The sequence below is a fragment of the Asterias rubens genome, chromosome 21, assembly GCF_902459465.1.
Source record: "Asterias rubens chromosome 21, eAstRub1.3, whole genome shotgun sequence".
Classification (NCBI taxonomy): domain Eukaryota; kingdom Metazoa; phylum Echinodermata; class Asteroidea; order Forcipulatida; family Asteriidae; genus Asterias; species Asterias rubens.
The window spans coordinates 4,291,689-4,305,535 of NC_047082.1; the positions used below are offsets into that span (position 1 = coordinate 4,291,689).

The following is a 13,847-nucleotide window of genomic DNA, read 5'->3' on the forward strand; positions in this document are numbered from 1 at the left end:
AGGGCGCTCTCAAACATATTTGTATCACTTCTGGGGGTATATTCATTCATACACAAAACAGCTATTAAAGACTTAAACACATTACCACCACAGACATCTAATCCATCACGGACAATAAGACCTTTAAAACTACGGTGCAACGAAAGTAACAGAACGGCGATTAAAACTGTGCAGGGCGAATCGGAAGTGATAAAAAATACTACTGAGAGCAGCCTCATGCGGTCAAAAATCGGCGCATTAATCAAGGCATGTGATTGACAATGACTTATTTGCCATTCTTATTCCACACCACTGCAACCATGGGCACATTCTTACCTTAACCTCCTCCTGGCATTAGAATGGCAAGAATTAACAGAATGCATGCAGTATAAAAAATATTAATTAGCAAAACACCAAAAGCGAAGCGGAAAAATGTAAAGATATATCTTTAAAAGTAACTCGTTTTACGCAATAGAAAAGCAAAGTGAAGAATAGCAAAATGTTGTTTTTAAAACGGAAGAGCATGCAGGGAAATATGCCATGACACTTTACCACTTCACGTCGAATGACTCATTTAAATGAAAACATCTTGGACAGACTTTCGGTGGATATTTTTATTGTATGAAACAACTTCAGGTTTCCCTAAATACTTTGTTTCAAGAAATTACAAAGAATAACATACATGTAAGGTTTTGTGAAAACTTGCCTTTTTAAATCCCTTTCCAGGGTTTCCCCAATTCCAGACCCCCAATTGTGACTGCATGGTGACCCATTCAATTTATTGCTTACCAAAGAAACTTGTCAACTAGTATTTTCTGCTTAACAGCTTTATGAAACTGTGCTCAGGGTCCAATTTCATAAAGCTGCTTAAGCACAAAAAGTAGCCAAGCACAACAAACTTATGCTTACCAGAATATAACCTGGGATGGATTTCAAAAAGAGTTAAGACTAGTCTTATTTCGAGTTATCTTATATAGGACTAGCCTTAAGAATAATCTCCTAGGAATAAATTTTTTCTAGTAATACACTGTTAGTAAGACCTAGTCCTAACGTTTTGTGAAATCGACCACAGCTAAACTCCCATGTCACGTACATTTGTACATGTACAATTTGTGACTGGTATTCTGCTTAGCACACATTTGTCAAGCAACATCTTCTGCTTAAGTAGTTCTATGAAGTTGTACTCTAGTCCTTAATTTGCTAACGTTTCATCGTTTCCTTGTTTCTCTGTTTCATCACAAACTGCTGTGGTCTTGATGAAATGCCGGTATATAAAACATTTTCATATGTATGCAATGTATGTATGTATTTATGCTAAGCCGCTTAGGCCTTCTTTTCTGCACTCTCAATAAATGGCAAACAAAATTAATTTGCTGACTACTCACATCAAACATGTTCATCATAAACTCATCGTCCTCATCTTCTTTCTTCATGAGTTTCTTCATACCGGATCTCATCTTACTCATCTTGCCTCCGGGTGCAGCGCTCTTCTCTGTCTGCTCCTTGGGCTTATCCTTCTTGGCTGCTGCTGCCGCTTTATCCTTCTTCTCTTTGGCCTCTTTCTTATCCTTGGCATCTTTTTTCTTCTTGGTTTCCTCCTCGACCACTAGAAAAACCATAACGTAACATGAGGTTTTCAGAGGTAAACCTTTGGTTTTTAGAACTATTTGATCGTTTTAATCCTATTGACCTCTTGCATGCACGTCACTCGCGGCAACTGTCGTACGCTCACCATTTTGGTTGGCAGTTATGTTTACTGGTAAACGCTGTGACGCCTAAAATGCGCACTTCACTGAATAACACGTTGACATTGACCACCAAAATGGCGCATCCAAGATTATTCTGATGATGACGTCAGGTGAAGAGGGTCAATACCTAAAAATAGTTTTACCAATTTGAAGCTCTTCTACAGAGTAAAAGGATGTGTCCGAAACGGCGACTCTGGCTACAGCTACGGCTAGATCAGTGCGTCTGTCAGTGTTGAAGAATAGGCAGACGTGTGCAATCTAGCCGTAGCTGTAGCCGCAGTCGCTGTTTCGGACACGGCCTTAAAAATGGATAGACATGACGTCATTGACATCGGCTAGAGGTACGGCTAGATCAGTGCGTCTGCCAGTGTTGAGGAATAGGCAGACGTGCGCGATCTAGCCGTAGCTGTAGCCGCAGTCGCTGTTTCGGACACGGCCTTAAAAATGGATAGACATTACGTCGTTGACATCGGCTAGAGGTACGGCTAGATCAGCGCGTCTGCCAGTGTTCAGGAATAGGCAGACGTGCGCGATCTAGCCGTAGCTGTAGCCGCAGTCGCTGTTTCGGACACGGCCTTAAAAATGGATAGACATGACGTCATTGACTTCGGCTAGAGCTATGGCTAGATCAGCGCGTCTGCCAGTGTTGAGGAATAGGCAGACGTGCGCGATCTAGCCGTAGCTGTAGCCGCAGTCGCTGTTTCGGACACGGCCTTAAAAATGGATAGACATGACGTCATTGACTTCGGCTAGAGCTATGGCTAGATCAGTGCATCTGCCAGTGTTGAGGAATAGGCAGACGCGTGTGATCTAGCCGTAGCTGTAGCCGAAGACGCCATTTCGCACAGCCTAACTATCTAGGACAACAAAGTGCTGGTCTAGGAATTCAAAAATGTCCTTGTACGAAGTTTGATTTTACATGAGTCTTTGTGTCTTTATACTTTGTTGCCTTGGTTTTGATTCCTTTGTGTCTTGAAATAAGAACTTTATCATGTCTATTATAAAATAGTTCCAATCTAGGGTTTTAATTTCCTGCTTGAAATAAAAAGTTTATCAATTTTTTTTTTAAAACTTGGGCAGTTTTGAACCTTCCATGTATACATGTATGAGGAAAAAAGGGGCTCATTTGAAGCTCGATATGCCCCTCCACCTAATTGTGTCTTCAACGCGTAGAGGGGGGGGGGGGGGGAAGGGGTACCTCTGTACAAAGTGACACAGTATGGGGATATGGGGGATATCCTCTGTGCCCCATATTGGACATAGTATTAGTATTTTGAGGCACGTGAATAACGCCAGAGACTGGCCTCCAGCCGTTGTGTATCTTCACCTTTCACCTACATTCATTTCACATAGAGATACACAGTCAAATTCTATACCAACTCTAAATATGTACATTGTAAGTGCATCCACATGCATGTACTGTATACAATCCACATGTGGACACAGCATGCAGATGACCGAAAGTAAGCTTTCCATAATCGTGTTTTGATTGGTCCGAGCATATCTGCACAAACACTACCTTGGACCAATCAAAACCCAGCTACGGAAGCTTTTAGTGACTGCATTTATCCAATGATATCATTGTATCCAATGGAATCACTGGATCTGAATAGCTGGTACCTGTCTTTATCCTTGCGGATAAAGACAGGGGCCCAGTCCTGGGCCCAATTTCATAGCGCTGCTAAGCATAACAGTTTGCTTAGCATGAAATTTCTTCCTTAATAAAAACAGGAATGCCAAACAAATGTCCACGTGATTTTCAGGACAACAGCTGAATACCAGTAAAAAGCAACATGCAACAAATGGAAATTTGGTTGATAATCCTGTTTTTATGAAGGAAGAAATTTCATGCTAAGCAAGTTGTTGTGCATAGCAGCTCTATGAAATTGGGCACTGATAGATGTATTGGGCCCAAGGTGTATGCTTACCAACTACTGCAGGTTCAAGCAGAGGTTCCGCATCACTATCTCCATCTTCCATATCTGGATTATTCTCATTAGGACCATGTCGCTGCTCCAACTCATCAAGCTCCTATATTAGCACAGTGGAAATTTATTAATTTTGGTGGCATATCATGGCCGAGCGGTTAACAGCACCGGACTCAAGCTCTGGGCTTTGATCAGCAGAGTGTGGGTTTGAATCCCGGTTGTATCACTTGCTACGTAAAATTGGGGAGGTAGTGCTTTCTGCTCTACCGGCCAGGCTTCGGACTGACGATACCCAAGCCTACATCTGTATAGACTGTCAAGGGGGGTAACCGTATGGACTGTAAAAGCCCTAGGAGTACATGTAGGTGGCAAAGGCCTCTGGAATAAAATAATTGTAGCCCACACCTTGAAGTGGCCTTCAGGCCTTGTGTGTCTGGCGACTTGCATAAAAAGAAATTATTAAAAAAAACACTGGTGTGTCTAAGCACTGTATATTTGGTACTTTCCTGAGCTCTGTGAGCAAAATCACATGCATATTACTTGGATGGGATTTCGAACCCACAACCTTTGCAATTCTCTAGCAGTGTGATACCAACTAGCCACATTGGGTGCATTCGATTAGCTTCCCTGGGTCAACCCCGCGGTGCTCACTCAGGTGAGCCCCTGACAAGAGCTAATCAACCGATCACCCTCGCCCTCCCGTGGTGACGTCATGCACCTCGGGTCTACCTCCACAAGCAGGGCACTGGGGGCTGACCCGGGTGAGCCCCTGGAATGATGTCAAAGCGAACCAAGGGAAGCTAAACGAACGCACCCATAGATTGCCCGGGGGCTAGAGGCTACAGAAAATGTATCTTGCTGATTTGTGTATCCTTGGTCACGTTGGTACAATGTACAGCCTAAAGTCAATTTCATGAGTGATAATGCCCTCTCATGATAACATGCATACTATGGGTCGATACGCACATTATACAATTGTTGTACACTGTGACGGAATCCATGGCGTTTTGTACATCCGAGGGGGCAAATGGCAGCCGAGGCGAAGCCGAGGGTGTACAAAACCCATAGACCCCAGTCACACCTTGTAACAATTATTTTGTTATACCTTGGTAACATTGTTATTCCTCTTCTCAAAGTTCTAATGTCATCTTCAAACATTATTACGACAGAGTAATGCATAGTTTGATCATGGTTTAATAAGCAGTTCAAATAAGAAACAATTCTTCACCTGTGTTCCCTCGAACCCGTGTGTGTTTCGTACACAGCGCTGGAAATCGACCAACGGTGGGAATGATCAAGGTGATGTACACCAGTTAACATCACTTTTCATGTTAAGCGTAGCGCGCATCCTTAGCCATGGTACATGCGTTTTTGTTGCACGTCATGTGGTTGGTTCTCGACCAATCAAACTTCACAATTTGTTACAGAGGTATAACAAGTACGATTGTTGACACTTTTGGAGTACATAAAAAGGAACGTACACATGTGTACATGTACGATAATGGTGTTTTAGGAATATATAAAACTCCCAGCTCTACGCTACCCTACCAAGGGTAACTGTTAAGATCAGGGAACGAAGGATGAGGCTTGCTGGACACTGTGTACGCCATCCAGAGCTACCCGTGAGCCCCCTAGTTCTCTGGGAACCAATTGACGGAATCAGGAATAAGGGCAGGAGAAGAACTTCATTCGTAGACCAGCTGAAGAAGGACGCTACACAACAGGAAACATCTGAGCTTAGGACGCTGATGCTGGACCGGGATGTGTGGAAGACGACCATCAGAGTTTCCCGAGAAGGCATCAGCTGAAGACAGCATCCTCTCGCTCAACTAACTGACTGAAAATAGATCATACAAGTATGACCTTGGCCATAAATTGATAAAATGAGAGTAATTTACTGACCTTTTCTAGGGCAAGTTTTGAAGCAAAGTATCTGGACCACCAGTCCAGAGTACTCTCATCTGATTCGTCAGCTTTGTCAGTTTGGATGCCTTCTGCTGGTGGCCCTCCAGGAGTCTCAGCCTAAAAACAAGAAGGTAGTCATCAAATTAATTTGGTCATAAATGGAGACATAAGCCAGCAAAGGGGCAATTAAGTATGAATTATAATTGACAGGTGGATCAAAAGAAAATCAGACGCATTTTTTGATTTGGGTTTTTGGTGTGTAAGTAGAAACTTTTTTTCCGGTATTTAGGTGTTGTGTTTGGCAACTTTCTCTTCTGTTTCATTGAGCTAGGAGAGCATTGATCTAACAAATATCTGCTTCATTTCCGGTATTACTTTGTTCTTCAGTCTATTGGTTACATTAAAGACACTGGACACTATTGGTAATTGTCAAAGACTAGCTTTCTCACTTGGTGTATCTCAACATATGCATAAAATAACAAACCTGTGAAAATTTTAGCTCAATCGGTCGTCGAAGTTGCGAGATAATAATGAAAGAAAAAACACCCTTGTCACACGAAGTTGTGTGCTTTCATATGCTTGATTTCGAGACCTCAAATTCTAAATTTTAGGTCTTGAAATCAAATTCGAGGAAAATTACTTCTTTCTCAAAACTACTTCACTTCAGAGGGAGCCGTTTCTCACAATGTTTTATTAGCCTCTCCCCATTACTCGTTACCAAGTAAGGCTTCATGCTAATAAATATTTTGAGTAATTACCAATAGTGTCCACTGCCTTTAACAAAGGGATCGTTAGTATAATTATAATTTTTTACAAAATAAGTAAGTGGATCACTAAGAACAGTTCGTACTGGGTATTAGCATTGTTCTATTGACTAAAATACATCAAATTATGACTGGTTTAAGGGGTTAATATTACAAGCCAGTTTATATCACGTGATGGTATGAGGTCATGTGCTTTGGTTAACAAACAAAAGTATTAATCCATACATGTACATGTTTCATATTTGATTAATAAAATGAACGTGAGTTTGTTTCAATTTCATTTCAGAGTTTCAGCGGTCTAATTTGACTCCGGCACAATAGGCTATGTTTACAGATCCATTTTGTCAGTTTATTTAATTAATATTAATATTAATATTTTGAGTTTATATAGCGCTTTTTCACTCCCGAATTATTACCCCTGGTCACTGGGCCTTAATTCACTCCTTAAACCATCTCAGCTCCCTCGTGCAACAAATGCGCTACTCGGCTAAGTCAATCACAAGAACCATCTCTGCCCTCACAGGTCCCCATTTACCAATCAGATCAAAAAGATTAGACAACAGTCAATGTGTAAAAGAAGTTCACCAGTGTCAAATACCAAACATTGTGTGGAGTTGGTACTTCCTCCCATGACCTTCTTGTATTCTGCTTTTCTAAACATTTAAACATGCACTAAAACTTACAACTTACCCATGACGCAGACTGACATGCATTAAGTGTTGACAGTGAGTGGGTTACAGTGGTGGTGTCAGAGGTCAAGGTGGTGAGTTCAAGTTAGAACATTCACAGGAGAAACATAACATGGCAGACAACATCAACAAATGGGTAGAAAAAAAGTTTACAAAACATACAGTTAGAGTGTCAATAAAATCAGCCATTGCTATTGTAAATCCCCAGCCGGACTCAGGTGGACCAACGATTTTCTTTCACCTGCAACAAACCGTTGTCAACGTGCAGACAAAATATGCTCAGGTCACAACAACTGAGAAATCGTGCGCCTGCGATTGGTTCCCGACCGTCTGGATCACGTCGTACTAGTTGAAATTGTTCTACTCTTGCGACAATCAGATTGTCTTAAAATCATCGCAGTTAGGCTCAGGTCGTAAATAATCGCTGACTGAAATGTTCCCGATGGTCTTAGCTCAGGTGCAGTGTGATCCTGAAAAGTCAGTCGCCGACTGTTTTTTGTTGCAACAAGATTGAACATAGTCGACCTGAGGCCGGCTTTAGTCGTTTTTCCTTCGACTTCCTGAGTTTGATGGATTTTACTTCAGAGCCAAACAAACCATAGCCTCATGCAGGCCTTGAATGTCATCTTTGAAAGGGCAAGGCCATTTTCATTTTGCGAAGGGCACTTCCATTGGAAAATCTTAAAGCCAATAGGAGACTTTCCAACGCTAGGCGGCAGCAGACATACCGGGTAAATTTCCATTGTTTACGTAGTTCTGAACATGCGCATAATTCTGAGAACAATGGATTTACCCGGTAAGTCTGCTGCCCTCTATCGTCCCAGAAAGTCTCCCATTGGAAACTTTCAAAGGGGCATCAAGGCCAAGACCAGGGGCAACTGAGGTCATTGCCTCTGTGGCCTGAGGTAATTTCAGGCCTGCTCAAGTTCAGTTTCTCTAGCCTCATGTTAACTTTCTCTGTAAAGTGTAAAGTGTGTATTTATTTAGTTGGTTTGTTTTGTTGTTCTCTATTTTAAATGTTATTTAATTAATTATTATTATCTTCTTCTTTTTTTTTGGGGGGGGGGGGACCTCTGTTCGCAAAACACATCAAAGAAAAACAAACATCAACATTTCACGCACAACACATTTTCCACTTATTTGCTAACAATAGAAAGCTACCTTTAGCTAGGGAAAGCCACGCTATCTACATCTAGCCATCTATAAACATGAAATACAATTTAGGCAACTATCTAAACACAATCAAACACTTGTAAAATGGTATTGTGCATTAATGTACACAAAGCTGCCAACATATTGCATCTTTCTATTAGGGAGATTTTGTCAAACAACCAGGGAGATACTTGGACTTAACATTCAACATAATAAGAGAGAGTCTCAAATTTGTTCATCACACGAAAAGGTTTGTTGATTTTCAGGGGGCTTTCTTCAGAAGCCGGTAGAGTTGGCAGCTCAAAGTGTCATATACGAAATAAAAATAGTGACAACTGACTTGGTGCGAAGATCAGGTGCCATTTGACTTCTAAACGACATGAACAATTATAATAAGGAACGGTTTGCGGTAACACCATGTAATGATTATCTTTAAATGAGTTGGGGTGGTTCTGAAAAGAACCGTTGGTTTCAACTCAACGTTTGCTATCAGTATGCTCTGATCGTCTTCTGGAGAAAGCTGGACTCTGATGCTGCATGCTGCTTTAAGTACTGTGGAGGTGGATTGCTGATGCACGAAGGCGGGAAATAGACACGGGAAATGGAGCTCGGTGATGCTTGGTAAAACTGGATCCTGGTCTGGAGCCTTGGGGTAGTGTAGTGGGAGTGTGTGCTCACTGAACTGTGTCAGTATGAGCAAGCAGCATTGGAGTCCAGCTTTCGAAATGTCGAGTTGAAACCAACGGTTATTTTCAGAACCACCCCAACTCATTTAGAGAGAGTCATTACATGGTGTTACTGCAAACCTTTCCATATCGTCCTTCCACCATGCAAAGTTTCAAATCCTACTTATGAACAATTATCTTAGCATGACAAAAGTACACCACCAAAGATGTTGACGTCCTGAGATAATTTTTCTTAGGATGTTTTGAAATTGGATGATACCTTCCCCAAGGTAAATTAGCTTCAGTAATCGGAGCTACAAAGACATAACTCTGTAACAAGTTTTTTTCTCACTAGACACGCTCAGTGCAAAACCATATCTTGCCGTCCATTGACTTTGCGTGTACGGAAATGCAATAAGACCTTGTTCTACTGGGGTCGATATCACAAAGAGAGTCCTAACTAAGGATTAGTCCTAGGAGTTATCAAAAATTTAAGGCTAGTCCAAAGTTTAGGACAAGCAATTCGTCAAAACTCTAAATAAGACTAGTTAAAGGGAAGGTACACGTTTGGTAATTACTCAAAACAACTATTAACTTAAAAACTGACTTGGTAACGAGCATTGGAGAGCTGTTGATAGTATAAAACATTGTTGGAAACGACTTCCTCTGAAGTAATGTAGTTTTTGAGAAAGAGGTAATATCTCACTGAAATAATAAAAGACTTCTAGCTGGAAGTCTTTTATTAATATCTGAAAGCACACAAATTCGTCCACCAAGGGTGTTTTTTCTTTCATCATTTTCTCGCAACTTCGATGACCAATTGAGCCAAAATTTTCACAGGCTATTTTATGTTTATGATGGGATACACCAAGTCTGACCAAACGTGTACAGTGCCTTTAACTCCACCCCAAACATCTTAGTGGTAGAAGATGATCCACCCTTTGAACTTTACACCTTGGAACAACAGTACATGTATCTCTGTCTATAAGGACTTGTCATCTTAAGATAAGTCTCACTAAAGTCAGATGGCATTTCCTGATCTTTGCATGCACCAACAAACAATGAAACTATGACTTGTGCTTGTGATCTCAAAACATTTTCAATTCACTGCAGGGTAAAGACCTCATGGTAACTATGGGTGCGTTCGATTAGCTTCCCTGGGTCGACCCCGGTCTGCCCCCGGTACGTTTCGAATAGCTTTGACGTCATTTCAGGGGCTTACCCGGGTCAGCCCCCAGTGCCCTGCTTGTGGAGTGGGTGACTTGGGGGTGGCTGACGTCACCACGAGAGGGTGATCGTGATCGTTCGATTAGCTCTTGTCAGGGGTTCACCCGAGTGAGCACCGCGGTTCGACCCAGGAAAGCTAATCTAAACGCACCCATTGTCACACAAATAAAACATGCTGTGGATTTTTCTGTGAAATGGTAGCATTTTCTTGACATGATGTATAAAGTGCAGACTAGATTCAACAAACATCTACTGAATAGACCGATCCGATGAGCTTCGACCCTTAGAGCAAATACAAGCATAAAATTTCACTCAAAACTCAGACAAGTTTAAACCCCAATAGACCCCTGTCCGTCATTGCTATGGTCAACAATGGAAACGTGCTTGCATGCACGCAAACTCTTAGTCAATGATAGGTTAGACTTGTCCCCTGTCTCTATCCGCAAGGATAAAGACAGGTACTGGTTTTACAGAACCAGTGATTTCATTGAATGAAATGATATCATTGGATAAACTTGCAGTGACGTAAGCTTTACATATCTGTTTTTTGATTGGTCGAAAGTGATGAATTTTACAAATGTTCATGCTATACCTAGGTCTTTGCTCTGGTTGGTTGTGCTCAATGAATCAGTCAATTTCAATTCACTCTAATAACCATTTGATAAAAACACTGAGGTTAAACTTAGGTTGTTAGACTTGCTTACCTTGGGCTGCCCATCAGGTCCGAGCTCGGTTTTCTCCCCTCCTTCTGGTGGTTTTGTCCCATCAGCCGGTATATCAATGACAGTCTGACCTGGCTCTTGGGGTGTTCCATTCTCCGGAGCAGGGGCTTCCACATTGATCACAATATCTTCACCTTTGACTGATCCAGCTTTGGAGCCCGCCTTTGAGGCTGGTCTAGACCCAGCTTTGGAGCCCATCTTAGACATGGCTTTACCGTTGTGACGCCCGTTGCCGACCACTATCGGTGGGGCTAAGAGGACGTTACCATTGCCTGCTTTCTGAGACAAGCCAAGAGAAAGACTTGGAGGTGCTGAAGTTTTCTGAACATCACTCGCTCTCACAAAGTCCATTGAAGAAATCACTAGATACAACAAGTAGAAATTGACAATTCAAACAATGACACAAAGGCTGAGTTTTGGGCAGTTTGTTCTCGGCCCAAGTGCCCTCCTCGAATGCCTGAACGAGTGAGAACACAACTCGAGAACAACACACTCAGAACAAGATCACACACCACCCTTCAACAGCGATCAGTTGAGAACAACACTGTACAAAATGGCTCTACACAGTCATCGTTCGGGTGGAAGATACATGAACAGAAATCATACGTGTTCTTGAACATCCAAGAACACACCACTCAAAGAAAATATAATCACGACCATGTTTCACAACATCATAAAGGCCGAGTTAAAGTCGGTCGCGCGATGGTTGCGCAATGGAAATCTTGACGCGCGATCATAAAAAGACAGTTTTTAGGCCTCAGTCTTAGGATTGCGCGCAAGATTTCCATCGCGCGACCGACTATAAACCGGCCTTAAGGACCCCCCACCCATAAAACCATACTTACAGTTGCTACAGCAGCTGGATAAGATTAGTTCTGCTGAATCTTTTTGTTTAACCAAGCAAAACATTCAGTATTCAACATTCAGTATTTTCCTGCAAGGTATATGTGGATTGTGGTCGACTACGTTTGAGTTATGAGACCTATTCCTTTTACATAGCACCATGTTATGGTTTACAGGGTGCTATGACGCAATATGCAGCCAATCAAGCCAGGAACACCGGGGCGAACCCCTTCTCTTTTCGATAAGTGCACTGGTTTTACATGTTTTACACAACACTCCAATCAACAGTTTTCCGCTCATCGGAACGGTTGAAGTCTATAACTTACCTGATGTTGGTAGCGTATGTGAAATAGCCTCTAGTTTCTTGGGATTGAGTTTGTAATTGGCTAGATTGCTGACTGTGTGGGTACCAACGAGACTGAACCGTCCAAACTGGCGGCAGTCAACAACACGGATGGTCAGTGGCGGGCAGTAGTGCTCATTCTCAGGCAGGTCCTGGGGGGGTAAATGGATTGGTTATGAGATAGATAAAGTGTGCATTGTCAGAAGACCTTGTTCAAGGGAAGGTACACGTTTGGTAATCACTCAAAACAAATATTAACTTAAAAACTGACTTGGTAACGAGCATTGGAGAGCTGTTGACAGTATAAAACATTGTGGGAAACGACTCACTCTGAAGTAGCATAGATTTCGAGAAAGAGGTAATTTCTCACTAAAATAATAAAAGACTTCTAGCCAGAAGTCTTTTGTTCCTAGTCTTTTGTGTTCCACACAAAATCGTCCAACAAGGGTGTCTATTCTCTCATTATTTTCTCACAACTTTTATGACAAATTTAGCTCAAATTTTCAGGCTTGTTATTTTATGCTTATGTTGGGATACACCAAGTGAAAAGGCTGGTCTTTGACAATTACCAAACGTGTACCTTCCCTTTAAAGATGCTTTATCTTACCCAATAAGTGGGCACATCAAAATGTTTCAGGTTTCAGGTTTATTTCCATACCATAAGTTAGTACAATATAAGGGAAAACTAGTTTTTGGGAACTTAATAACAGTATAGGGAGGTCAGACAAGAAACCTAAGCTTGTACAAGGTCTGGCCTCTTCAAAAAGAATAAATATAAATATTAAGTTACAATCATGAGTTTTCAAAATAAATAAGTAATAAATATTATTTTATGCTCTTGTTTATTAAGTTAAGTTATTTGAAAAATAAATTAATTTAATAAATTCATAACATTATTGCCCCGCGGCATAGGGAATATGCAAATTAGTAATTCAACTCTACCGGTAAGTAGAGTGAAGTAGACCTCTTAGTTATCATTCACTATTGACCCAATTCACCTGGCGTCATCATCGAATAATCATGGATGCGCCATATTGGTAGGCATCGTCACTGTGCGTTATTCAATGAAATGCGCATTTTAGGCGACGCAGTGTTTTTACACGTAAACCTAATTGCCAACCAAAATGGTGAGCGTGGCACAGTTGCCGCATGTGACGTGCGTGCAAGGGGTCAATATTAAGAAGAGGTTGTTTTTTAAAGTACTTCTTACATACTCTAATTGAAGTTGAAGTTACATCGTGAGGCGAGCTCTCTACGCACTGAGGCCCCATGTTAACTAATGAAAAACTAGTTACTTACCACTTCCATAAAGCGCACATTATCAGGGAAGTTCGGATTCCTCTGAGCGTTGTAGATGATGGCTGATGAGAGAGTTTCTCCACCACATTGCACATCACAACGAGGTTTGTCTACTGTCATTAACTGAAGACGTTTCATCTCACGAACTCCCCAGAACACAACCTGAATCATAACATAGAATCTTTGAATCACACTTTACATAATAATCAGAATGCAGGCCTGCATGCTCAATTTTTGAAAGGGCAAGGGCACGCTACTTTTCTACTGGAGCATTTCAAGGCCAATAAGGAAGTGACCAGGGGGCATGGAGGCAATCGTCTTCATTGCCTATGTGAAGCATCAGGCCCAAGGGTGTATTCAAGATTTGAGACTCTGCATGGTGGTGAATCAATTTGGGTTTGCCCAGTGTTCCCCCCTGCCCATTCAAACAAAGGACGGTCCACTTTGCTACTTTCACCCCCAACGCGCTATCAACCACGAACCGCTATCACCCGAGAACCGCTATCACAGGAGAGTCCTGGCACATTTGTTAAATCTCCCCCCAAAATCGGGGGGGAAACATAATGCGCGTGCATAGGTTTCC

General features: G+C 41.8%; 1 protein-coding gene across 6 annotated transcripts in view; it reads right to left on the reverse strand.

Annotated features, from left to right (window-relative positions):
* LOC117304640 (otoferlin-like) overlaps positions 1-13,847 on the reverse strand; it is a 123,833-nt gene that overhangs the window by 44,655 nt on the left and 65,331 nt on the right. For all 6 annotated transcript variants that reach the window (XM_033789198.1, XM_033789197.1, XM_033789192.1 and 3 more), the window contains 7 exons: positions 13,265-13,426; positions 11,949-12,117; positions 10,762-11,141; positions 7,015-7,026; positions 5,558-5,677; positions 3,656-3,758; positions 1,365-1,585 (listed from right to left, as the gene is read on the reverse strand). In XM_033789198.1, the coding sequence (XP_033645089.1) occupies positions 1,365-1,585; positions 3,656-3,758; positions 5,558-5,677; positions 7,015-7,026; positions 10,762-11,141; positions 11,949-12,117; positions 13,265-13,426 (1,167 nt within the window). The remainder of the gene's footprint in view (positions 1-1,364; positions 1,586-3,655; positions 3,759-5,557; positions 5,678-7,014; positions 7,027-10,761; positions 11,142-11,948; positions 12,118-13,264; positions 13,427-13,847) is intronic.